Raw genomic sequence first — 27,849 nt, 5'->3', positions numbered from 1 at the left:
GCATATTTTTAGCAGGGATTGCTACGTCCATCGATTGCTGTCAAGTATTGCTCTATTTACGATGAAATATGCATCTTAGTTTGACAACATCTATATATCAGGCCAGGTATTGACATTTGTCAATGCGTGAAATAGAAAATGCATCCTGAGTGTTTTACAGCGTAATTTTCTGTTTTATTACTTTAGGCAAGAGAAATATATGAGATACTTTGAGTCCGGGGATACTAATATTTAATGAACAAAGCTAATACGCAACAACGTCCGAGGATCACAGCACCGATTTATAGGCAGTTTGGAAATTTGTTTTCGTTATGAAAGACTAAGATCAAGGCCACCGATTCATATCAATTTGTAAACTATTGATTTCTCTGTGAGACTCCGTATCAAAGCAAGGTGCTCCCCATCTGTGACACACAACAGATGAGATTGGACATTGCACTAGGAACACAGACATTGTTAACATTCTGCTAGTCATGTGGCTGAATCAGTACTGATCTGTACAGACATTGGGGGTTTCAAGGGGAAGAGCTGAGATGACGATTTAAGGATATTTTAAAACATTTGAGTCATAAGGCCTATCTGTGTTGTATACAGTGCGATAATTGTTTGTGTTTATGTGGGGAAATTGTTTCATAAATATGGTGATGTTGTGTAACACGGGCATCACACTGTTACGGTTAGTAAATTGCCGTGACAGAAGGTAACATAAATCTCCCCTGAACAAGCAAAATATAACACACAAGTCTAAAATATTCAATAATATATAGAACAAACAATGAGCAAGTTACAATGAATCACTATACAGATTTTTAGCACAATGCAGTTGAGTCACAAGTCTAAAGTAATGGTCACAAATATTTAATAATCACGCGCCAGAAACGTGCCATTACAGAGAAAGCGGACTTTACAAATGAAGCTTGTTTGCAAGGTCAGTACTCAGGCAGACTGTACCAAACGATGCTGACAAACAAGCGTTGATAGGCAGAGGCACACAACTCCTGTAATTCCTAGTGCAACTCCGTGTGTGATCGTCAAAACAACAACCAGCCTATATATACATTGGCACAGTGTCCAGCAAAGTATCAATTTTCAGTCAGAACTATTACCAAGGAGAAGTTAACAATAGATTGCCAAGGGCAGGTAACTGGACCGCTATCAAGAAGGTCTGCCGCTAAACATACTTATTGCCATAGCATACAGGATATAGAAAGTGACCCACATTTCACACACAAAACTCTGCACAATGTGACCCAATTATAACTATCACTAAATCAATGATAATACAAATTACAGAAAACACTCTCGTAACAACATGTTGTACCAAACAAAACATCCCGTATCTGTATGAAATAATCAAACACATGTCACATGAGCTCATATGTACATATGTTTGACATGAATGCATACTGGTCCTGATAACAGCGCGTGTTACACTGCAGCACAGTTGACTAGTTCATTTTATTGATATTGATGTAAGGTTGATTCTGTTTTCAATAGAGAATTTAATTAGCTGGTAATAAGAGTGGATGATGTAGAGAATATTACACCCTAGGGATTCTCATGCCGATTATACAAAACTATAACAAAACAGTAGTATGTCTTGGATCACGTTCACTCAATGTCTCACTGAAACCTATGTCAGTAGCACACTTGTAATATTGTTGTGTACGTTATGCTAATGTGGTTTGCCTTTTTATGAGGTGGAGCTGGGGGGAGCTGATGTCGCACACTTAATTTTCACCCGGGTATCAATGGTCATATAACTAAAATTCACTTTCTGGATATTGCTCTCTGAGGTCAATGTCTGTTCTGTCCACACATATCCATGCATAGTCTTGCGAGTGTATTATGGCGTTTTGCTACTATAATTTCTCTAGCCTGTCGACATGACTCTGCTGTGTCTAATATACGTGAATGATTCATGCCTCGATAATACCATGCAGAAAATAAGTAAAGATATCGCTATTCCAATTCGTTGTAACAAGTTGTTTTGCGCAACCTTGAAGTGGCAAATGCTACAAAGTTGCTTTGCTTGATAGATCATTACGTAGAGGAACCACAAGATACAACCGCTTCATATGACACAAAGCCCTGGGCTAGTCTGTCGTGTCGCCTGTCTGTCTGAAGTATATATATCCAAGAAAGCCCACGCAAGTCTACAAAATGTGGCAAGTCTAGATTTTCATAGCTTCAGGGTTTGTACCAGTCTGCTGAATGCATAGCCAGTATATGGCTAGTAATTATCAGTTGATCTCTAGCTGTCACTGGTGTTTAGTATAAATTCATGTGGAGGCTCCCACTCGGCTCCCCCATGGTCCCACACTTGGCTAAGACCTCCTGCCCTGTCCTCTCACCACGATGCAGCATGTGTCGGGTTTTATCCAAGATTCCTGATCTTCCTTCCTGGAATTCTGTCTTCCTGAGCGAGTCCCTCGACTCACAATGTCTTCGGTAGTTTAACAACTACTCTCCCAAATGAACATATTTTACTGGGAAAAGTTCATAGTAAAAAAATAAGAATAACATAATAAAATGGAGACTGAGACTTTCTTCACTCTCAGAAGCTAAGGGAATCTAGACTTGCCACATTTTCTAGACTTGCATGGGCTTTCTTGGATATATTTACTTAAGGATCTGTACAACAGACTGTTTTTCTATCTTAGTTGTTTTGTGACTTCAGTTCAACAGGACTGGTACAAATCGATGGCAGTCTTTTCAAAGGGTTTTACAAGACGGCACAAAGTATTGAAAATGAAGAAAGCCTCAGATCTCCATTTCAATATATTATGGGTTTTTTTTCACTATGAACGTTTGTTTTCAGTACAATATGTTCATTTCAGAGATTAGCTGTTAGTCTAAGACCTGGGCCAGACGTAGCAAACGAACAGGACAGATTCCCTCTAACTAACCTCCAGGGAATTAGTGCCACTACTGGGCTGGCTTTTTGACACTGATGCACTCGTACAATTGACAGAACAAATACTGTGAACACTGCGGGTGTCAGGATCCGCCTATAAACGTCACAACTGTCCTCTGATCAAGAGATGGGGCACACGAAAGAGACAATTGTAAGGGATTAGTACAAGGGCAAACAGCTGCTTTGAAGGCAATTTTCAGTCGGCAAACATTCTGAGGTGAGAGTCGATAGGAGGAATTACTGGGAGCCAAAGCCTTCGAAATACTTGTGGTTAAGCCCTGGTGAACCACGACAATCGGAGCTGGCTGCTACATCTATGTCATGCTGCAACCACGCTTACGCAATAACATGGTCATGTTTTGCTTGATTTAACACAATGATTGATTAAGGTTTAAAACGCACTGAAAAGTGAACGGAAACAATATTAAAATCAAATACAGCATGCAATTTCGCAGCTTAATTATTAATAAAAGAAGACGTGTTGAACTCGTGTGGTTCTATGATTTAGTGTCCTAGTAAATTAGCGGCACAGGACGATGTGTCCATGAGGGAAATCCAATACAGACCCTTGTCATACCCAGAGTTGTTGACACCGCCAGGTTGTCCCTCTAACCAACTATCACTAGAGGCACTTGATACGTAGAAGGGTTAACATTGCGTAATGTGAAAGGAAAGTTTAAAATGACTTACCTTGGACATCTTGAATGTGCGAGTACTCGTATATGTGTGAGAGATCAAGGGGAAAATAGTAATTAAACCTAGGTTCAAACTCACTAATCGCCGTGTCCCCGTGTCTTAGTAATATTTAGATTGCAAAGCCACCTTGTCCTGGTACACCTGTAACATTAAGTTCAAAAGGTCACATTTCTCAATGTCTTTGTAGTCATTGTAAGCCAAGTGACATCTCACAGTTCACAAGGCACCAAGTCCGTGTGTGTAATAATCACAAACCAACCTGTCCCTTGTGCCTTAGTAACAACTGTATCACTGGAGCTTGTCCGCCGGTCTTAGTACTAATTATTGCAGTTGGTCATTATATCCACGCGTCTTTGTATCAATTACCTCAGTGTACCAGGTTATTCCTTCATATCAGTAGGATAACGAGACGTATTGTCCCCAGGTCTTGGTTGTCATTAGCTCAGTAGGTCATCTTAGTGTTAGTGTAATGATCTGGGACATCATTTTTGGTACACTGACTATCAGTTTCTTTAATTGCAACCCAATATATTACGTGTGCGTCAAATGGCCAGCTTCGAAATATTTTGTTCATAGACGACGATAAACCTCCGACTAATGTGACATGAATGAAAGGGTTCTCTTGCAAGCAATGCACTCCCACTATGGGAGAAGTCGATGAAGCCTGTACGTTTTACTGATTCAATAATTTTATGTCTATTTTGTCTATACGTTCCTGTACACGTCTGCAACAGTTCAATAACACCCACTGTCGTCATTCAGCTCACCTTCGTAGAAATTTACACATTACCATGGTAACGCATAGCTATTACACAAAATATTGATCAGTGTGTTACCGTTGAAATATCACACATTTCGTCCGATTTTGTCCGTTTTATCAGTCTGAAGCCTTCAAGATACACTTGCGACAATAAGCACATGGCCTTTAAAATTTAATTTAATTCTTTTCATCGACAGCACTTTTCGCTGTAAATAGCTCCTAGAGTCGTGTAGAATGTGTATAAGAAGGTGTTTTTAATGAATGTAACATGATAGTGCAACATGCTGTTGTTCTTTTTGAAAGTGTTTGTTTATTTATCATGGTAAAGTTTTATGGCGAGTGGATCTGGAACAAATTATACTGTATCTTCAGATGACATCCGTATTCTCCTCAATGTGATTAAGGTTTTCTCTAGTGGGTTTATGAGCAGCTTACTTCAGGCACAGTTCTTGACGTATGATGTCCTCTTAAGCACAGCTGACCACAGACGTAGTGTGTGAAGATTAATTCCGATTTTGAAGGCTTGACGCCTAGCACGGACTCATTTCATTTGCGACCATTTCAAACAAGGTCTCATTGTACAAAGTAATCTGGGCCCTACCAATATCATCACGCATACCATCAAGTATACTTCTGACACCACAAGAATGTCACAGCGTCCACACTCTGAAGCAGAACTATGGCCATGGCTGTACCAATACCAGCCATATCATTGTTCTAACATATTCTTATGACTGTAATGGTAGGGTGAGACAGTGCCACGGGACTAGGGGCAGTGGGGTAGCCCAGTGGATAAGAATCCAAAGATTCTGGTTCGATTTCCCCCATGGGTACAAAGTGCCCATTTCTGGCGTACCCTCCCCCCTGCTAAAAGCGGCGTCAAACTAAACTCAGTCACCAACTGATCTAGCAATATTAAAGGACTATTGTAGCTTATTAACCACTAGGCTACGGCTACCCGCTCTCCCGTACCTAGTGAACAGTTATCAAGGTAGACAATTACTAATCAATGACTAAAACAGTTTATCGCAACCATATGAATTCGGTGACATAATATAGCCACTGTTTCGCAAATTTAAAATTAATGAAGGCCATTTTGATCCCAGTTTTAACGTGCTAATCGCCGTGAATAGAGGTTTAAAGCTATGGATTTTGTCTCTAGAATCAATTATCGGCACGCATGTTGAGCAAAGGTAATCAATATTCAATTACGGTCGATCATCTCGACATCGTCAGTGAAAAGAGCATGAAATGATTGCTTGAATACTGTGAAGTATGCCAGTGAACCTAGTTCATGCGTGGGGATAGACAATCAATATTAGTTACTATTCATAATTTCAACCAAATCCCCCGGCTGTTCCTCTTGTCCTCTAACCACATGAACTCGACTAGTCACTGTCACGCCTAACTGGAGTGTCTTCCCCGGTGAGGTTCTAATGAGTACCACATTCGTTTCCACCGAAACACGACGGATCAGGTTACCGGATCTGTGACACAAATGTTCGTCAATATAATATCACCGGTGCAAACTGCGGCATGTGTCATCCCTTTTCTGAGAACGATGAAGTATATGAATCAAACAATTTAAACTTCTAACATACGGTAGATACAAACAAGTGAACACATGCTCATTATCTGAGATCAACTGCTTGGGGTTTAGAGTTTAATACAGATCCGCATCAAGCTGCTACTTGTCGATCTGTTATATCTGTGTTATCATTCCCTGATCATGTGCTCAGTGTATCAGTCACTGCTCTGACTTTGCTCACGTGAGATTATCTGCACACTGAATCCCTTCGTTAGCACCTGTTGAAAACCAGTTCTGACCAGTTCAACGATTTCTCGAAACAATCTTAGGTCTGTCTTAGGTTTGATTTAAGGTGGAGAAATTGCAGGAACATCCCCACAATAAACTGAAATCGATATCAAGCATAAATATTGCAGACAGTTTGGTGGATAGATTACTTAAGGTGTTCTGACATTTTTATTTCAGAAGCGCAGTTGAGTTGAAATCTCAGTTTGAAACTGAGTAATAACTGAAGTTTGTTTATATATATATATATATATATGTGTGTGTGTGTGTGTGTGTGTGTGTGTGTGTGTATGTGTGTGTGTGTGAACAACGTCACTACCGCCATATGTCTTATACAGCACGACGGTTCACATTTCAGCCATCGCAATATGTTAAAATACAGACAATTAAGGCCACGATCAAATGGGATTCATATATCTGGACGTACGAATTAATAACATACAGCAAATATCAATACTGATAGCAATAATGCACGACCCCACAGGTACTCCTTTTGTTCGACACACTGCGTCCTGAGACTGTCCTACATACCATACACATTGATTAACCGTCTGAATCCAAGTTCCTTTGAAATATTCATTTTAGTTTTGTTTTCTCGCGTTAATGTGTTTCGTTTAAGCGGTTCAACGTGTTGACACGAACAGTGCGCTGGTAATCTACGACCCGATATTTTACGAGACAATGCTCCGTGTAAAAGATGATATTAATTTTTGTATTGCGTGTTGGCTGCACGATAAGAAGTTTAAAACAGAAATGAATTAAAGTGAGATAATAAAACACGATATGCGATATGCAGGCTTTGCTGGCGTTGAGGCGGACACATCTTCATGACACTCCGATAATGACATTCTGGTACGTCAAACTCCACTTACAAAGACGTATATAAAAATGTCACATGAAACGTTTTGAGCATTTCGTTCAAATAATGTCGTTTGATTGAATATTGTTAAAAAAGATTGGCTTTCATATTAATTTTTAATAGGCCTTTTACAAGGGTTTATGAGTACAATATTTGAACGATTTCAAATCATTTGATTTCTTTGAAGTGAGAAATATACTCTTTGCAGAATCGCTATTGAAACATCTCTAAAAGGAGTCTCTGAACACAGATATTCTCAGGTATCCTATTCCACAACTTCAATCTCTCATTTGACAGATGGTCGATACTAAGCACCAACAAATATTCATGTGGTGTCACGCACTTGTTCTTATTTTGTTTTGAAGTAATATCCCGGTGAAAGGTCGATTAGCAGTAGATGGACGTATGATCGGTATACATTAACATCCCCTGTTCCAAGAACTGTTCTTACATCCACACGTCTATAAATGATGGAAATGGTAGAACGGGAATAGTCAGTGCTACTCAATCCGGCGGATCTATGCACTGTTAATCAGATGTTGTGTCAAGTACCTTGGCGTTCTTGCAGCTTAAAGTGTATATCAGATGTTTGGATGTAGGAGGGGTTAACATTCCTCAGGACCTCTGTGGTCAGAGATTATGGATTTATGACTTAGGATCAATTAATCATATGCATAGTTTATTATCTGTCTCTTGGACTGTGTAATGGAGATACGTAGGTGCTATTATTGTATTATGTGTGGGGAAGGGAGACGGAAAATGCATTTTGTTTCAATATTTAATTTGTTTCCTCGTAGTCTAACACAGAGTTTATTTCGTAAATGCATTAGTTCGACACGGAAAGAAGTAAATGTATGTTCTGATGTCATCTGTCCCCGAAACATTCTTCTGTCTGTGATATAAACACGAACCACACATCATGCAAACTTCGTGTGACATTGAAGGAAAACCACACGCCAAGTAAACGTCCTGCGACATTCAAGGGAAACCACACGCCAAGTAAACGTCCTGCGACATTCAAGGGAAACCACACGCCAAGTAAACGTCCTGCGACATTCAAAGAAAACCACACGCCAAGTAAACGTCCTGCGACATTCAAGGAAAACCACACGCCAAGTAAACGTCCTGCGACATTGAAGGAAAACCACACGCCAAGTAAACGTCCTGCGACATTCAAGGGAAACCACACGCCAAGTAAACGTCCTGCGACATTCAAAGAAAACCACACGCCAAGTAAACGTCCTGCGACATTCAAGGAAAACCACACGCCAAGTAAACGTCCTGCGACATTCAAGGAAAACCACACGCCAAGTAAACGTCCTGCGACATTCAAAGAAAACCAGGGAATGCCAGTAATAATTACAAAAATGCATACTACCTATAACTGGAACTCGGACCAACAATTTAAACAATTTGCAACCATATCGGCCAATAACATCATGGATTATGTATTGAATTTTGATAGTTTTACTTTGAAAGATGATGTGTAATGACATCATGTTTTATCATCCCCTTTGTCCGGTAAACATCCTTTCATTTTATTACCAGTGACTTCAGTGAATGAATACCTCTTCAAATTCATAGGGGACGTTTATTGTAACCCACTTTCCATCCCCCAAGTAGAGTGTTATGGGTCAGACACCCAAATGTGTTGAAATAGAATGAAACAGAATAATAGTAGAAAACAAACGCTTCTCTAATTTCCGCCAAAACAAGAATGTCGAGAGCGAGCAAATGCTGCAAGAAGGTATATCAGGGAAAGAGTCCTACTTTTCCTTTTGTCGTATTCGACGCTGCAGCGGCTTATTATTCACACAGCTTATTTCATCATAGCACGATACCACACGTGGCATTATAATGGGAACCATGTCCCTATTCACATATCTGTAATATGTACCCTAAGACAACGAGGATTTTATGTTACTTATCATGATTGTTTTATGATGCTGTATTGGCATTGCATTTGGCCTTCCACGCACAGAAACCTCAATATCTCAAAGTGAGTTAGCTCAATAAGGTACTTCATGGCAACATGCCTCTGAGATCCCAACCGATACATGTTTGTATGATCTAATCTCGATACTCAACATGTATAAACTGATAACTCTGTTTGAATGAAATACATTTTCTATGTATATTGTTACAGGTGAAGTTTCCCTTCAATGCAAATACGTTTACTCGGGTGGCACTAAACATTATTTCGTAGGGACATAATTTAGGTTTGTTTGAAGCGAGCGGTGTCAATGTGTGTTTAGAGCTTCTCCGAACAAATGAGACTTGATATTCTCTGTTTAATATTTTCTCATCAAAAACGTATTTCCCCAATCACCATGTTTTCCGAGCCTATATGCACCATTGGAATAAGGTATATTATGTCATATTACTGCCCACCATCGGCTCTTACTGCCCTCTTCCAGCTTCCATAGCCATGATGGACCAACGATCCTCATGTACAATATCACTCGCCTTTATAACCTTATCAGGACGCGTACTTAAATACTTATGATTACAGCAGTAACAAATTAGGATGCGGACAACCATCGCGTTATTGATGTATTCCACACGTCAGCACGGCTTCGTCACATGTACAACCATCCATGTTAGTCCTTCTCACTGACAAGAATTGTTTCTGAGAGACAAATGTCTTAATCATCGCTTGGGGCTAGCTACAAATGTCATAACCTAAAACTGAGATAGTGCTTTCAGTGCCTAGCTACAAATGTCATAACCTAAAACTGAGATAGTGCTTTCAGTGTCTAGCTACAAATGTCATAACCTAAAACCGAGATAGTGCTTTCAGTGCCTAGCTACAAATGTCATAACCTAAACCTCAGACAGTGCATTCAGTGTCTAGCTACAAATGTCATAACCTAAAACTGAGATAGTGCTTTCAGTGTCTAGCTACAAATGTCATAACCTAAAACTGAGATAGTGCTTTCAGTGTTCACTAATTCACTGCATATTGACTCTTCTCTCAGACTTGAGTTTTCTCCATGCTCCGATCTTTTCCTCACGTACCATCCTCTTCTCATTTCTTCTCCATACATCAGCCTCCAAGTAAACGGTCGCACAAACACGTTCCAATTGGCCACATTCGCCATAAGAAGGGTATGGAACGCCAATGGCCTGGGTTGCACGTCTTTCTTGTTTTACTATCGACCTCGAGGGAGGGATGGCATGGCATATTTTCCACTTGAGTGCTTTATTTGTTCTCCAAGCGTGCTGTTCTCGATGTTTGATTTCTGGAAGCTGGCGCAGACTCGTTGGTCTTACAACTTGATTACTTAGTTAAGCCATAGAAAATACCCTCTCCTCTGTTAGATAATTTCATTTAGCTGTTACAGAAAATTAGTATTAGCAAATGATGTACGATACCAAAAGAACGGCGGGAAGGGAAGAATTGATTCAGGTCGTTTTGGTCGATATCCTGCCACGACACAAACCAAGCCTTTGAAAGCCTTCGTAATGACGACAGCGGCCCTACGTGTGGCGTAACTGCATATAACGGGTGCAGTCAGGCTCGCAGCTCTTCCAGTTGGAGTCTCGTCGATTTGTTTGTACTTATGATTCATACTTTATAAAACCAGACGTTTTTTTAGTGACGGAAATTGAGTGGCATGGTTGATTACTTTTCAGAGAAAGTAAACTAGCTGGCCATTAAACCGGCGTTTGCTGGAGGGAAGGCCAGAGAGTAAGGGGAATGTTTGTCTATGAGAGCGTTGCGACGTTTGTGATGTATGATAACAAACAATGGGTTTAATTATAATCAGAAATTCATTTCGAAACATAATTATTTGCTCTTGCAGGGATGCATTTGTTGTAATTTGAGTGAATGAAATCGGCCTATATTTCATTGTGTATTTAACTGATGTCTCTGTAAATTTGGACGTCCATGTACACATGTACAAAAGATGAAGCTGTAATTAATACCAGCACGTAACATCAAACATACTGTCCAGATGTAGCGTATGATAATCGGCTTCTGTTGACAGATTGTATTTTTCTTTCAATGTGAATCGTGGCTTACCATGAACCCATTTCGCGAAAGTATGAGTTTTGGTTAATGTCATGGAGCCTTGACAGGACACAACGACTGCTTACGCGCAACAGTGAAGTTTCGCTGAGTCTTCTTCTGCAGTGCAGATAGCGCTACTGCTGACATTACAATACTTACTCCCCACTACTGGTAAACTTGCCGCTGATGCTGGTGACGTTTTAAATAAAATCACTACCCTCATTCCTGCACCGAATGCTACTTTTATTGCTACCTGCGAAGATCCAGGTTAGAACTGGTCCTCAGTAACCCAGGATTGTTGTATGAGGTGACTAAAAGGGATCGGATGATCAGGCTCGCTGACTCTTATCATCGTATCCCAGTTATGCAGAACGATCCTTATGATGTTGATCATTGGATTGTCAAGTCCAAACTCAGCTATTTACAGACATGCGGCTGAATTATGGTGGAATATTGCTAAAAAGCGGCGTAAAAATAAAATCATTCACTACAGATATGTAGCTGGAATATTGCTGAGTGTTGCGTGAGATTATGCTCACACGGTGATTACTGTGGTCATTCATGAACCATCCCCTGTTTCTATAAAGAGTACTACTGCCCATTAGCTCTTATTATGGTTTGTTGATTCTACAACACCGCCGTTGATTGTACACTTCTCTATATTACTTCTATCAGAACTCTGGTCCGTACTATCGCTATCTCCACACACAAATCCTCCGATGAAGATACTTCCTGCCAATATTCAGTACAAGGGTTCTTCATCTCCCACAGGTCGCCCAACAACTACCACCATCTCATAAAAACGACCATTGAGGAGGTTTGCATTGCAGACCCTGAACCAGAATATTGTTCAACATGTATATGCGTCTGAGGTCCCAGAAGATACTACCGGGGATTGGATGGGGCGTGAATGAAATCAAACCAACCCTTGGCGCCACATTGCCACTTGAGCCTTGTTGGGACTTGATGAAGGTGTGCTGGTGAAGTGACCTATTCTCCCCTGCTAGTTACACCGCTGTATGAATTGAACTCCCTGTTGTTCTCGTGGTGCAATAAATTCATTTGTAATCCTACCATGCTCGCTTGCCTTAACTCTACATGTAATTGTAATATAGATACTACGAGAACTCAGTATGGCCACCTCATATTGACGTTTGTATGGACTGGAGGTTTTTGCTGAATCATTGTAACATATACCACAAACATGGTACTACTTGTTGTGTTATCGATCGTGTTAGTAGACAGTAGGGGTAGCCATATTTTTCAGTCGCCGCTGTAATCTTTTAACAGTTGTGTCCCTGTCGGGTTTCTGAGGCATGTTCATAACCCATATTCACCCGGAGTGGTAGTCTTAGTTCATCCCACACCTTGGTTCCATGCAAACGTTGTGCACGTCATAAACCAACATTGCACTATGGACACCAACCAAAAGGACAGTACAGACATTTACTCTCTGTGGTAGATGTTAGTAAGCTTTGGTACGATAGAAACAATGAAAGCATATTTTCATAAAACCGCATACTCGGTGCCTTGGTCGGTGACACTGGACCTTCTCTTAAATGTCATGCACGTTTGTTAGGTATTTGCAGTCATTCCCTCACTTACACAATAGTTTTTCACAATCGAACCAAATTGTGGCAGCAAGTAATGTTAGATACGGAGGCGGCAATAATAATCGAATAATTATCTCGGGGCAAAATTCCCTCATTACGGGAACAATGCCTAAAGATGACGTCAAATGTATAAAAAGCCTTTGGGTTATCACCCATCTTCTGTAGAGGGACGTTTAGCCTCACCGGGTTCATCGTTTCAACTACTGGCACAGGGCATGTACCCGATTTGCCTGGCCTCCATGCTGAACCCTTCCTAAACACAAGATGAACCATCATCAAATCTAACTATACAATTCATACCGAACACTTCCTCATTTCTTAAATCGGTGGCTGTTTCGAAATTTCCACATGTTTAATTATTGACAATCCCAATGTACTGTTCACGCAATACAACCACTAGGTATTTCCCTGCGGAAATTCCACGACAACGGCACCGGGCATGTTATTGGATTAGAAACATCATGGCCTGTTAGCTGTTGTCCAGCAAATAATAGTCAGAAAAAAGGGGCACAGTGCCCTATTTACGCTTCCTATTGTTCGTGATACCTAAACACTTCCCCTCATTGTAATAGAACATTCAGACATATCGGAGTTACCATTTCCTCCCATTGATTTACGGATTAATTAAAAGCGAAAGTAGAGTTACCATACATTGATCTAGCCTCTCAGACTATCACTGACTTGAGCACTTACAGCCCGAGGTTGACTGTCTTGGAGATTCGATTTGGTCTTCGGACTTGGACACATGTGAAGACAAATATATTAGGCTGTCGATGACAAGTTCAGGGAGAAAGTGGGTCTTTTTGAAGTATATCGTTGAAGCTTGCGATGCCTGGGACAGCTACAGGAAGGAACTCTGGTGGGGTGGGAGGCTCGTCCATTGTTTTACTGGCGTCAGTCGAGATATAAACGATTTAACCTTTTAAATCTTTATCTCCTAATGTGGCTTTTTATTGAGGCGTGTCCTTAAAAGCTCTATCAACTCCTTTAGGATGGAAACTGTTACTGGGATAATTAACTTTGAGAAGAAGAATTTGATTTAACAAATGTTTTCGTTTCGTGCTATATCTACATTAGGATTTAATTCACGGAAGTTAATTTAATTACATGGAGCGTGGCTGTTGGGTTGTAACTTAGCACTCGTTTGTAGCTACACCCAGACTTGAGCCCATGTGCTTGATTGTTCAAGTGGATGGACTCGGTGCTGCACTGCTATAGGACTACTAATGCCTCATAATCAAACATGAAACTTCATTGATGCCTTCCTTGAATTCGGTTCAAATTAACTTTTAAAGCCGGTTCTTTTAAAGTGGTTCTGTGTAACCCTGCTCAGGTGAATTACTTGGAGACCCGTTTAATGACCATATTCAGTTCAACAATACTGCAATGCGTTGTTGACTTAGGAATGAACAAGAAACCCTGTAATGAGACGGTTCGTCGTGTAAAGCTTTTATCAAGATCCGCATATTGTTCGAATCCCATTTATAGTGTATGTGAGCTCTATCACCACGTTCTCCCTTTGCCTCTACCTACATGTACACATGGCTAAAACACTAGTTATATATCTGGTGTTCTTATCTCATTTTGAGTAGTATATATCCGAAGGTACATTGCACTGTTTTCACCATATGTTACCCTGGACACGGAGTCTGTAATGGTAGCGATATTTGTTGTACAACTGCAGATATGTCACCCGGAAGGGATTTCGCGTCCTCCAGATCCATCACAAATGTGAAACATCGGAAATGTTTTCTGTCGGTCTTTGAGTGGCTCAATACAAATGTTGATGTACATTTAAGGTGAAAATCTCTTCCTGTAACAATTGATTTCATGCCAGATTACCTCTGCGGTGCTTACTTCTCATTGTTTAAATGAAACATGACACGCAGATTACAGATCACGTTGATCCCAGCTCGTTACCGACAAACAAATACGACCATTTACATTTGATATACGAACATTCCGTCACAAACTTGTCTTACTCTGTGCAAATTCAACGATAAATGGTTTTGCATGACCTTTCCCATGGATTACTCCCTACAGGGCCTGTAACTGGGTTTGTGTTGCCGTGCTTGACGAACAGTCCATATACAGACCAAGAACGTCCCTACAAATGTGTCACAAGGCGTCTTCTGTATTCGATCGTCAGATCATCTCGATGTCAAGTATTCTACATCGTGTATCACTACTATGACCACTGCATATGACTACCCATTATGACACAACATGCCCGACACCATTCATGAAATCACACCTTCTCGTAAACCATATTTACCATCTATCTGCAGTGATGCCGCTATCAAGTGTAAGTTAGTTACTGTGTTTCAACACCTATGTTCAACAGTAAGAAGTCGGTATGTGCGTTACAATTACCGGGTACCTGACTTTCTTGAAAGCCTTTCTGAGCATATCCCCAAATCAGCAGGAACCATACCGACATTTACAAAGGGAACTATTAACATAACACAAACACTATTTCATAACCAGGCTGTATTAATCTGACATATGCCCATGTTAGCTTACATAACAAATTTGGTTTCTACAATTGCACACCATCACCTCCTCAACTTACCTGGAGAGTGCCAATCACAGCAAACACGGTTTATATGTGATACATAATGTTTGCGTCTCTTTTTCAGCAGCTATCTTGGTAATGAATAACTAGATGCAATATAAGATGGGAACATAAGCTGGAAATGTGTTCATCTGTAAGGAATGATACAGCCTCCCATAACCAAGCTGTGGAATACGGTAGAGTGTGACAGGACCGCGTCGTATTCGTCTGCCATGCATTCCCGCATTCATCTGTCATGTATTCCCGCATCCACCCATCATGTGTTCTCGAATTCATCTGCGTTTTTGAATTTATCTATCTTGAGTTCTCGCATTCATCCAGCATATGTTCTCGAATTCATTTGTCATTTCCTCTGTGTTCAAGATGTAACACATGTGCTGTTTTTCGGCCTTGTCCTCTTTATTGGTAATTACAAATAATTTAGTTTCCCTTCTCTTCAACTTCAAAACCATTATTGCCAATATTGCGAACTAAGAGAGCAATTCGGAGACCTCATCATAAAGTTCATTGTGCTCACTAAAAAGCACGATTTACAAATCGTCTAACAAACTACATCAAAGTTAGCTGGGCCACATTGCCCTGTAAATTGTGTGTATAGTTGGCGGGAGATTATGAAGCTGTATTGATTACTAGACAGCTGTTAAACCCGATCCAGTTAAGTCGGGACAATACACACTGTAAATATTGCAGATTGAATCCATTTATTCCGCCGATACAAATTTGCCTCCTCTAATTCTTTTGTGATTGCCCCGTCCCACTTATAAGACCGTCTTTCCGGCCAACTAATGATGAAATTATTACCCTTCAGCCCCGGCTGGCCTACCGTCATTGTCGTGACGTCGTCGTTGTGCCATCTGGGGTCACGTTGTCGCTATAATGCGGGGACGAACCGCCACTGGTTGGTCTATATGCCCAGCAAAACTTCATCATGAAATTAATGCTCCAAATTTGCTAATATAACATTATCAAAGGAATATCATTTATATTCAAATGAGTGATGGTCAGTAATTTGACACAAATTGAATAAAGTCCCCCAGTCACAAAGCGTTAAATCGTGCAATGTGAACAAGCTCGTTTTTCTCGTTTCGGATTTGAATTTCAGCTAATGCTATAACGATAAAAGATGTTCTCAAAGGCTCATTATTATTCATGCCCTTCTAAGATATTGTCACTAGAACAGACACACAACTGAAGACTCCATGGTTAGCTTGTAGCGATGTCTTCTACATGTAAAAGTCTATTTTATCTTTCACACATTGAATTTCAATGGGAATCCTAAGTAGCATCTTCCAAGAGAGATACAATGATGGCAATGTCATGGCAGCGTTAATTGCCCTCAGTCCAGCTCCAATACCACAGATACTCCAGCGGGAGAGATTGCCATTAAATCAGTTCATCAAATGACCAACAGCGACTGCTAAACAGTTACTTAAATGATAACTTTTTCCCGTTTTACATACGTTAACTACCTACAAATAAAACCACACAAGAGTTACCGTTTATAGTCGGAAAGTTGATTTGAAATTTACCTAGTAAAATTACCTGGTCCTTGAGATGTCTTTATTCCAACGACGGAATACTGATTCAAACCTGCCATCAGCCATATTGGAATAGTTACGCAGGACCAGATGTTATTAAATTTATATACCAGATCTCTGTCAGACAATACAAGCGACGTGTTCTCTTGGCACCTTATATTAACCCGACCGCTGGTATTGTTTTAACTTTCGGTGCCATCAGCGACCGACGTTCTAACCATATGAAAATGTTTTACTACAGACACACAAAAAAACATGGTGTAAATTTCGTTTTTCTAAACCTGTTTAAAACTTTGAACAGCTTCATCAAGGCGGGACTCGCAATTTCCGCTGCACGTGGCGTGTGCGAGTGATTTATCACATTGTTTTCTGTACAGGACGGTATGAAATCACAATACACATCCTTGCTTTCCTTCCTTGGTTAACCTGATGCCACTTTGTTAAAAGGTTTGTGGTCTCTCATAATTAATTTTTTAAAAGATGTAAACTATATTTCAGATCAATTTCAAGACATTTACTCGCAATCTCAGAATGATACCAAATGCTAATGAACACTTATGTATATCTTAACTGCAACGTTTAATCGACAAATTGAAACTATAGGAATACTCCGCTTTATCCACGACAACATACCAGTGGGGAAATGACCTGTTAACATTGAGCCCGGATGTGTGCAAGACGGAAACGGTCTACCGTCAAGACTACCACGATCCAGTGTCTTTGGAATCTGCCGTTTTCTCCGACCCAGTGAAGATATTAGTATTGGCATAACCATGCTTTAGTAATGCTGCCCATTAGCCAACTCTACTCTGCAACGTGTAATAAATAACTACGAATGTCAGGATATGTGAAATATATTATCCCAGTAATCAGCAGCTGGATTAAATTCCCTCGGTTAGCCATATATTTTCAGGAATTTCCATTGTAACAGAGCAGATCCGAGAATTGAGTGAACATTGTCAATACGTAAAGTTGAATAAAAAAAAACCGATATATTAGCAAAATCATTAACGGTTTATCAGGCAAAATTAGTATTTATCAGGCAAAATATACTAATATGTCTCAATGTGGAGATATGTCTGACAGACGAATGCTTGTCATTGTTTACTCTGTGCATAACAGTTGCTGATAACGTGAACCTTGGTCTTTGTACAGAGATCAATAGGAAATGTATTCAACTTTTTTCAGCTTTTAAACTTTCGGAATTCATGTTGCTTTAAGTAACCAAATATGTTTGGCGTTTTATCACAATACCTTACCATATTTTGTCGTAGGTTTGTAGTGCATTTATGGATGAGGAGGGAGCTCCTATGACCTTTAGTTCAGAATGCACAAGCTGCTCCGCCGTTACTATCTGGCTTTGTCAAAGACAAAATGCTTTCTGTCCCAGCAATCAAACATGTACCCAATCCCCCTCCAAATGTCAATTCTCTAGAAGGGGGGCTATGCCCTGTGAACTCTTACCCATTTGTGGTCTAAGTCGAAACATGTCAGTTACAAAGTTTTGTCAAATATAGTGGATATACTGGATGTCTTTGTGACATTAAGGGTTACCATCAACAGCTACATTGATATACATTACCTAACACAGGCCAAGTTACAGAGGAGCGAGGGGGATCGGGCTACTACAGTCATAACCCAGACGCAAACCATTTTAATTACTGCATTCTATGTTCTCAAATATTTAGAGAATGTCACCATGGCGGTGGAATGCTAGATGTGGCGTTTGATAACCACGGAAATGTCTTGAAAGACGTTCATAATGAAATTTCATCATCAAATTTCTTCTGACTACTAGCTAGGCATACCTTCCAATCTGGAATAATCTGAATACTTGTCTGATTGTGTGTATGTTTTGACAAATATACAGTTTCATTCTACAGGAGCTTCATCGATTTACACCAACTGCAATCGGAGTGTTAAACACTACGCTGTAAATTATACTTGTAACCTGCTACGCAGTCGATTTCCCTATTGTCCTCCACCATTTACAGTTGCCATAAACTTCGACCAACCAGGAAACGGTGTCCTTGGGCTGGGGCGAGTAGTCTGTGTTCAAAGGTCAAGGGAAACATTCCACCCCGCCTGACTGCAAATAACCACTCGTATGCATTACCAGTTTTCACACCAAAACATTCATGCTCATTTATATTATGGGTCTGGCTCTTGAAACAAGGAGCCATTGTTCCGTTGAGAGCGCAAGTCGTGGCGCTGTCCCGTCACCCTTTTGGCGGTATTCCTTCAAGCCTCTTTGTCTTCCATTCCTTATTACCCAGAGGCTGTGCCATTTGTCAGCGCCTCCTAGCAGTGATGCGGGATATTGACGTTTTAACAGGTCGTTTATTTTGGCTCGTTTTCAATTTTGCGAGATTGATAACTTGATTTGAACGAGTTGGCCAGTTGCCTTTGACATGCAGGTACCAGCTAATTAATTCTCACTCGGTGGTGTCATTGTTGGTCGATGTCTACCCAGTTCGTGAAAGAGTATCGACACGTCTCGATCAGTCACTTTAGAGGTTAGAGAAGTACTAATCAGTGCTGATATACGTCCATTAGAGATGCTAAGCGCCCTGAAACCATACTGTTTGCTTTGAAAGCTTCCACACATTCCTCCGAATAAATTCCATTAGATACTTCCTGGCTGCTGGTGATTTGTGCCACCTTTTTTCGTCAGCGAAGGGCGTTCACAAATTGTTACATCAAAAACAGCTAGGGTGATTATATAGATCAGTTTTCGTATTCTAAAAGGAAATCAATATATTCATCTGAAAAACGCTAGTTACATTTCACCTGTCGATTTCGCAACAGAACGTCCGTTGCCTCATATTTTATTCATTAACACTTTTCTGCTGAGATAACGATAAATAGTGCCCTTAATTCTGATGCTACGAGGCGTTTTGACCCTTGCGTTAGTTATGTGTTCTCTCTCTTTATAAATTAACGATTTTCGATTTACACTCAGTGCGCTGGTTGACCTCCCTCCCTATCAACTATGACCTAGATCAACTATTTGTGTCAATTTGGCTTCGTCCAATTTCACCAAAACTGAACATACATATATTTGATTGCGTCATTTCTGGTGATTTCAGTCCTGGAATTGTATGTAGTCTTTCCATATTTTTTCCAGTTGTGCAAAGTTGACGTTTCTTGTAGTGTATTCAAAATACAAGACATGCATGACATCCAAGACAAATGCATAGCCCAACAAGAGCAGGAGAGTTCAGTTCTATCTTAGTACACGTAAACGTTCAAACAAAGATGTGAAACCTATTATCGATGATATTTCCCCCTGATACCAATATATTTCTCGATCATCACAACTTAACTCACATTCTTTGTGATTCATAAGCGCATGCTCGTGATAGAGTCGATATTTTATGCAGGCTTTTAATGATTTGTGGAACTGTTTTGTGCCTTAGTTATGCACTGTGCCAAAGCGTGGGAGTGGGGAGGGTGGGGGTGGGTGATTAGATCTTATGGAGCACCATTGATGGTTTGAAGTGGCGCACTAGGTTGTAAAGGAGGTCGGGAGTCAAACTGGGAATGGTCATTGTGAAACAACACGAAAAATGGGTGAAATCACCGCTCTGAACCGATATGAGAAATTCGTTGAAGAATGCTACTGTTGAATGCTACTAATGACACTTTGTGCCATGTCCTACCCCTTATCTATTAGAACTGCATCGTGGATGGGTTTTGGGTCGACGTTAACATATATCAGTGACATGACTGATCTGTTCACTGCTAAAAGGTGAAGACCAAAAGATAGCCTCGGCATCGCACGGACGTTTTTGTTTTGGAGGTATTGGGCACAGTCCTGAATCGATGAGCACGTGCATTATATTACTGGAATACTGGACATCACTCGATTCGTCAGTCAGTCGAGTGAGTGAGTGAGTGAGTGAGTTTCCTTTACGTCGCACTCAGCAATATTCCAGCTATATGGCAGCGGTCTGTAAATAATCGTATCTGAACCAGTCAATCCGGCGAAAAACAGCACGAGGATCGATTAGAGCAACTGGTATACGATGACATGTGTCAAGCAAGTCAACGAGCCTGACCATCCGATCCCGTTAGTCACCATTTACGACATTCTAGGGTTTCTGAAGATCAATTCTAACACAGATCATCTTGGAATCTTGGAAGTCAGGAGTGAACTCAATGCCGACTGCCCCAGTAACGACGCTTTCTACATCATTGACGTCTCTGATTCAAGTAACGTGCAGTGATTTGTGAAATGTCACCTCGACGCCGCCCATGCAAATGTCATATGTGCAAACGTTTTGCACTGTCCAGACATGTACTCCGACACCACGTACGCGTGACAACCAACCTGTTATCTTGGTTTCGTATTTCCCTCGTTCTGTCTAATCAATGATGGAGCCGCTGACCCTAGGCGGTAGCGTCCATTACTGACATTCTGTGTTTGTTTCCAGCAAACCCACATCAGTTGAAGGCAGATTTGAGAAACATACAGCATTTGGGCAAAACATTCAGCTGTGTGGCCCCTTCATGATTTCCACGGCAAACACACGTTCAGTTCGTTGCATTCATCACATGATCAATACTATTTCTTCCTTCATGATTAAATGAGATACATATCATGTGTTTGAGTATTTGGTTCAAAGAAACGCTATCCGTCCGCTGACAACCGAGTGTGTAGATCAGCGGAGTAATTCTGCTGACAACTGAGTGTGTAGATCAGCGGAGTAAGTCTGCTGACAACCGAGTGTGTAGATCAGCGGAGTAATTCTGCTGACAACCGAGTGTGTAGATCAGCGGAGTAAGTCTGCTGACAACCGAGTGTGTAGATCAGTGTAGTAAGTACGCTGACAACCCAGTGTGTAGATCAGCGGAGTACGTCTGCTGACAACCGAGTGTGTAGATCAGCGGAGTAAGTCTGCTGACAACTGAGTGTGTAGATCAGCGGAGTAAGTCTGCTGACAACCGAGTGTGTAGATCAGCGGAGTAAGTCTGCTGGCAACCGAGAGTGTAGATCAGCAGAGTAAGTCTGCTGACAACCGAGTGTGTAGATCAGCGGAGTAAGTCTGCTGCCTGGGGCAGGTTCTTCATGAATATTGAGGCGTGGAGCTTGTCGCTTGTCCACCTCGTATTAAAAACACCAGTATATTTACTGAGTTAGAGTTCAGTTTAACGCCGTTTTTAACAATATTCCAGCAATATCAGGGTCGGGAACACCAGAACCCAGGGGGGAATCGAACCCTGGTCTCCTGCCTGACGTACGGACGCTTTAACCACAAGGCTACCCCACCTGTCCGTATCCTAAACTGACATTCATAAGGATATACATCATATCCGCTGGTATTTCTTACTAAGAGTGAAATATCATACTGACTGCAAACACGATCTTGACTGAAGTGAAAAAGCACCAAGAATATGACAAGCGCTTTGGCAACGGTATATATGACGGCGACACGCACAGGTGGTTATACTATATTATCTTACCTCACACATAAATGTAGCTTCCTGATTGGGTAAGTGCTATTCTATTATTTTCAATGTACCCCGCTGGGAATTCCGAACTCATCTGGTGCTCCTTGGTAGTACCTTGTGTCGTCTGCAAATTGGTGATTCGCATCGCATTCAACAGAAGTGCTGAAAATTAAAATTTAGGTGTTCGGTAGGATAAATACGTTGTTCACTGGTCGCGAGGGGGCCATGGGGTCATGTACCCACGAGGTTTGTTTATGTTGACACTACACTACTACTACAATGAACGTTACTGTAGCTGCCTGTTCGTTATGATAAGCATCAACTGTGTCTATATTTGACAACACAAAACAAGTACATCGTCTGGACATGACGACACAGCACGATCAGGTCAGGTTAACCACCAGGTCTGTACATAGGTCAGCTTGCGTCGTGTATAAGGGCATATTTTCACACATGGAATACCCTATAACACCTGCTGCACGTGGTAATCAGGTTTCACAACAGACGTACCCACACAACATGTCCGCAGTTGGTTGAAGATCATTTCATAAAGACACACACCTTCCCAGACACGTTCGTGTAAGAACGTCATTGCACCGCTGAGAAATCCTCTAATTGCTTTCGCAACGAAGACACATCGAAAACTGAATGTTGACAGTGGAGGTACAGCAATCAGCGTGTGTGTAGAAAAATGAACAGGTTCAAATGATGGAGCGTTCCGCAAGGAGGATATAGGTGTTGTTGAATTGTACTTCCTGTTTGAGTCAGATCGGATGTCAGCAAGTGTGTGAGCACAACTCGTCCAAGGCTCGCCATTTCAGAAACGTACCTTTCCATGTTCGTACATGTTTGAAATGTGGAAAAACAAACAATTCATGGTTCACACCATGTCGATGAGATAAACGTTATATAAATACAATCCTCCCTTGCCACGTACCAAGGACCATTGTTCAGGTTAAGGTACTTACATGTAGAGTTCGATTTTCAAGCGCATTAGGCTTTCGTTAGGACTAGCGCCAGTCACATATCATTTTAATGACAAGTTTCAAAGAAACCCTCTTTCATGTAAGAAATGGGATGGTGGGGTAGGCTAGTGTTTAAACGTTGTCTCGTTATGTCGAAAACGGGGGTTCGATTGTCCACACGAGTACAATTTAAGAAATGGGAATGGCGAATGTTCATTATCAATAGTAAAATTATGCACATGTCCGTACCTAAAATGGTTGCAAAAGAAACCATTGACATTCCAAATTGCTTGGTCCTTGCTGCTTGTTGCTTGCTGTTTGTTTCTTTACGATATACACGTACTTGGCAATATGCTTGGAGTCAGACTTGTATCAATGTGTCAGAACGAGTAAAACAACATGCCTGCCATCCATGGCCTCGCAGCTTGTAAACAATTCAAATACATACGATCATGAAACTGAGAAGCCCTCGAAGTGCTGGAGACAATCTCTATTAGGATAAGACTAGGTAAGATAACAGTTTACTATCCTAAGGGAAATGTATATCACATATTTGATCAAGACTAAAACATGAAAAAGTATACGTGATCAAAAAATAAAACCAGTATGAACAAAAGAAAATGTGACACTGTAACAACTACAGATAGGAAACTTATGGAAATGTAGATGTTATCACGGAAGTGAAAACGAAAAATGGTACAGTTTAAAGGTATGTATATGTATATTAATTACGATATGTATCGTAGGTATTTTAAACTGATTAAAGTCATCCGTGGTATACAGATTCCATCACAAAAATTGTGGGGTTATGCCGGAAAAATGAACTGTCCTGATAATAGACATGTCCAGTTTGGCGAGTTGGAAGAAATCTCTGTGTGGAGGTGCCACGCTTAGTCAGACCCCACTTATAAGAGACTTAACTTGCACACTCGTGGAAGTAGTATTAAAGCTGTAAGATAGAGCGTGCTCTCGTGATGCAAGGGACAGTTTGGAATAGTGATCGGAACCGTTTGAAAACCGTGACGTGACTGGTGTGAAGCCCCTCGGATCAACCCCATGACACCCCTGTGTGATTTTGAAAACACTGGAGCCCGTCATTCGAAACATTAGAAGCCAAGGTTTAACCTCATTGTTAAAGCATTAGCTCGTTGGTCGAAGTTTCGGATGGGAATGTGAAGAAACTTTCTTGTGATGGAGGAATATTGCACAACAGGTGTAAAATCCTATATGCACATAAATTTGAAATTACCCTTCACGAACATTTGGAATCAGATACATGTGTTGGATTTGACCCTATAATTGCCTTTTACGCCAAATGAAATCTGTTCACGCGGGTAATCAAGAAACTATTCCACGTATTTGACGCTATGATTTGTCACAATGGGTACTTTAATGACGTCGTGTTGCTATCTATAAACATGGTGATCAAAGCTTTATATCAGAAGTTTTAAAACAGACGTCTCAGACTCTGCAGCCGAAACCCAAATCACTGTTAGATCACTTTGCTGCAAAACCCTAGTGACTGTTCTTCTCTGTTTGATACAACTGTCCATTTTCTTTCACGATGAGTTCCATTAATTCACTAAACAATCAGTTCCAACTCGCGTGAGGATCACCTCACACAATGGCCTTCATGATAATATAATTGACTACACAGTGAAATCTGTCAATAATCTGGGTAATTTTTTAGATCACCTCATCCCCATTACTGCTTCCCAAAGAGACGCAAGTTCGCTGCGGGGTGGCCCGGGGGTGAAGTGATTATTCTTCCGCTATTACGCCGTTCCATCACGGTGTCAATTATTTGCAATATCTCGGGACGCTACAAGCCAAATATCAATAGCGCAGACAGCGATGCCACCTTACATATGCTGTGGACTGACGCTAATTGCAGCAAATAAGGCAATCCGCATAAAGGTTTCCAACGTGGGGCAGCCTTCCTACAATGTATCGCCCAAGGCGAGAATATGTTTTGTTGTTAGTAATTGTCATTTCTTATTTTTTCTGGTTCAAACCTTTTGTTTAGCTGAATGATGCGTTCTGCTTTTGGGTAGGCATTGTGTGTCCTCAGAAAGTCCGCAAAAGTTTCACTTTTGAACTTCAAAAGTTGATAGGGTGGTTTATATCAGACAGACTGCATCAACTGACCCTTTAAGTCAGTATGGCACAGACTACGCTACCTTAGCATCATATAGCACAAACTAGCATAGGCTTGAGAACATTGGGCTGCTCATGATTGCACAGCAAAACATTACTAACCATTGCATGACATTAGACTTGATTAGGGTTGCAAAGCATAATGTAGAACGGTTTGGCAGACCTTGCTCGCATCTTGATCACAACATATCTGCATTGTGAAGTGTTGATACATCTTATCTCTGTCGGAATACTTTGAACACCAATTCAAACATTACAGCTGACCAACGGTTCTAATGTCTTCCTGTCAAAAGGCGCATCTGTGCAGACTCTACATCTACTGGCTTAATGACAGCAGGAAATGGGACCCCGTGTCCTCCGCTGATCAAATGATTTTCCTTCCGTGTCCTTTTCATCCCAACAAATCATCACGGTAACGTGACGTACTACCATGCCAAGCCCGTCTTCCCTGTTTGACAAAAGACAGTAACAAGCCTGATGAGTTAACCCGGCGCACGAACAACTTTAATTAGACAGGTTCATCATACGAGAAACTCTCAGCAGCAACCTTATGGTGCTGGTACTTTATACATGTTTCGTATGTAACCAGAGCTCACAGAGATTGTCTGTGTGTGTTACAATATCTAGAGATAGAGTAAGGCCCGCCAGGGACCAGGCGTCGCAGCAGAATCTTGGAAGATCGACTGCTTGGCGTTGATCGTATTAATGTGTCTCGACATCAGTTAAGTTTGCATTAGCTCATGTGTCCAGTTAGCGTTTTGGGTCGATACAGTAGACGAGGTGCGTAGCATAACGTGTCTGTAGGTATTCCCGACAGTCGCCATGAAAACATCAACGTATTTCAGTATAAAATGCATCTATGTAACTATGACTGTTACACTCTTTTCTTTATTTGTTAGGTGACCTTTGGACGAAATGGTGGACCTACCAAGGGATATCAGGTGAGTCGATTACTTTTTACTGTCTTCCCCACTTAATGACGACTGCGTCAAAGTGTTTACAGAGTTGCTTCCCTTAGATCATGTCATCCACAGTTACCACACTTGACACAAGTACACGACTGGTAAAACTGATTTACGTTTACCTTTCTCAACATAAAGTAATTATAGAAACACGTACCAAACAAAAAGAGAAACATAAACTACTTTCGTCAAACATTGTACAAAGTGGATACATTTCGTTTATGGGCGGAATGAGCGTGTGCTCTCCACAGTCAGCAGTAGCAGGATGGAGTCACTTTTCAATGTCACAGGTAGTACCCATCTAAACTGGAGTTCATTCGTATAAGTGCCCGTCTGGCATTCACAACAGTAAGGCTGACTGATCTCTGAACACAGCATGAGGCAACCTATAGCTACGTCAGTGTTATGCTATCAGTATAAATCATTTCCCCAAATGTAAAGTTTCTTTTGTGTTGAGTATATAAAGGATAATGTACCAAGGTGCCAAAATTCCTGTGCTTTCTGGTTTGCTGAAGAAGATGAATGCAAACTGCTTGTGTGGCTTATCGGCTCCTGACCGCTTGGTTCTTGGTGGACATGATGGTGACCAGCCACCGCCATGTCAAGTACGCACAGCTGTGTAGCCAGCAGACGTTCATTCGCACTCACTGTGTGCTGCTAAAACACAGCGTTGATAACCAGAAGGGCGACTATTCTTCAGCATGGCGGGTAGTTACGGGTAGCTGCTACGTATGGTGTCAATCGGGCGACTGCCGCGCATCACGTCACATACTGGATGCATCGTTGAAATATACATACAAGCCGCCAGAAGAGGTGGGGTTAGCACCACATGTTCTACCGAATTTAAGAAATAAACAAAACGTTTCTTAACCTATAAGAAACGTATCAAAAGCTTTGGATTAACATTCATTTAAAGCTATGAAATTCAAACAAAACACTAGTTTCTAACCATCTGAACCGGTTTCCTGGTACGCGTTAAAGAGGCATCCCCGCACAGCGCATCCTGGTTCCCTAGACGTCAACACGGGCAACATGTGCATCACTCAACCACTACCAACACTTCGGCCGTGATTACTGCAAGTCTGACATTAGCTGGACATAATGCTATTGCCAGTGAGTGTAAAGACAGGGTAAGACTCTGTCTACTTCATCACGACGTTAAATGAAGCCATGTAATCCCCCCTGGTTTCCGGCGCTTGTCACCAGTCGTTCAAATCAGGAGCTTCTGGCTGTGTGTAGATGAAACCGATCGCTGGCTCCATCCATGACCAAGCTGTCAATCCAGGATATTAGTTCTTGTCTCCTCCGATTAATCGGAACAAAGTTAAAAGCATCACATGGAAATCGTTTAGTACAGGGTCATCTCAATTCTATTCTTCTGACAGTGACTGACAGTGCTAATGTACAGATTTAGTTTACGACTGCCTCCAGCTGTTGCATCTCCGGTTTTCCTACACATGGCTCGGTGGCTATGTCTACATGTATGTTGATTTCATTGACACATATCGTGTAATTAATACTTAGC

The 27,849-nt window shown here is 41.1% G+C and overlaps 1 protein-coding gene across 1 annotated transcript in view; it reads left to right on the top strand.

Moving 5' to 3' along the window:
* LOC137274661 (carbonic anhydrase-related protein 10-like) overlaps positions 1–27,849 on the top strand; it is a 65,760-nt gene that overhangs the window by 7,627 nt on the left and 30,284 nt on the right. Inside the window, exon 2 of the mRNA XM_067807982.1 lies at positions 26,262–26,303. Within this exon, the coding sequence (XP_067664083.1) occupies positions 26,262–26,303 (42 nt within the window). The remainder of the gene's footprint in view (positions 1–26,261; positions 26,304–27,849) is intronic.

Source organism: Haliotis asinina, chromosome 2, assembly GCF_037392515.1.
Source record: "Haliotis asinina isolate JCU_RB_2024 chromosome 2, JCU_Hal_asi_v2, whole genome shotgun sequence".
In the NCBI taxonomy this organism is placed as follows: Eukaryota; Metazoa; Mollusca; class Gastropoda; order Lepetellida; family Haliotidae; genus Haliotis; species Haliotis asinina.
Note: the sequence above shows the minus strand (reverse complement) of the source record. Positions and strands in the feature narration are given on the sequence as shown.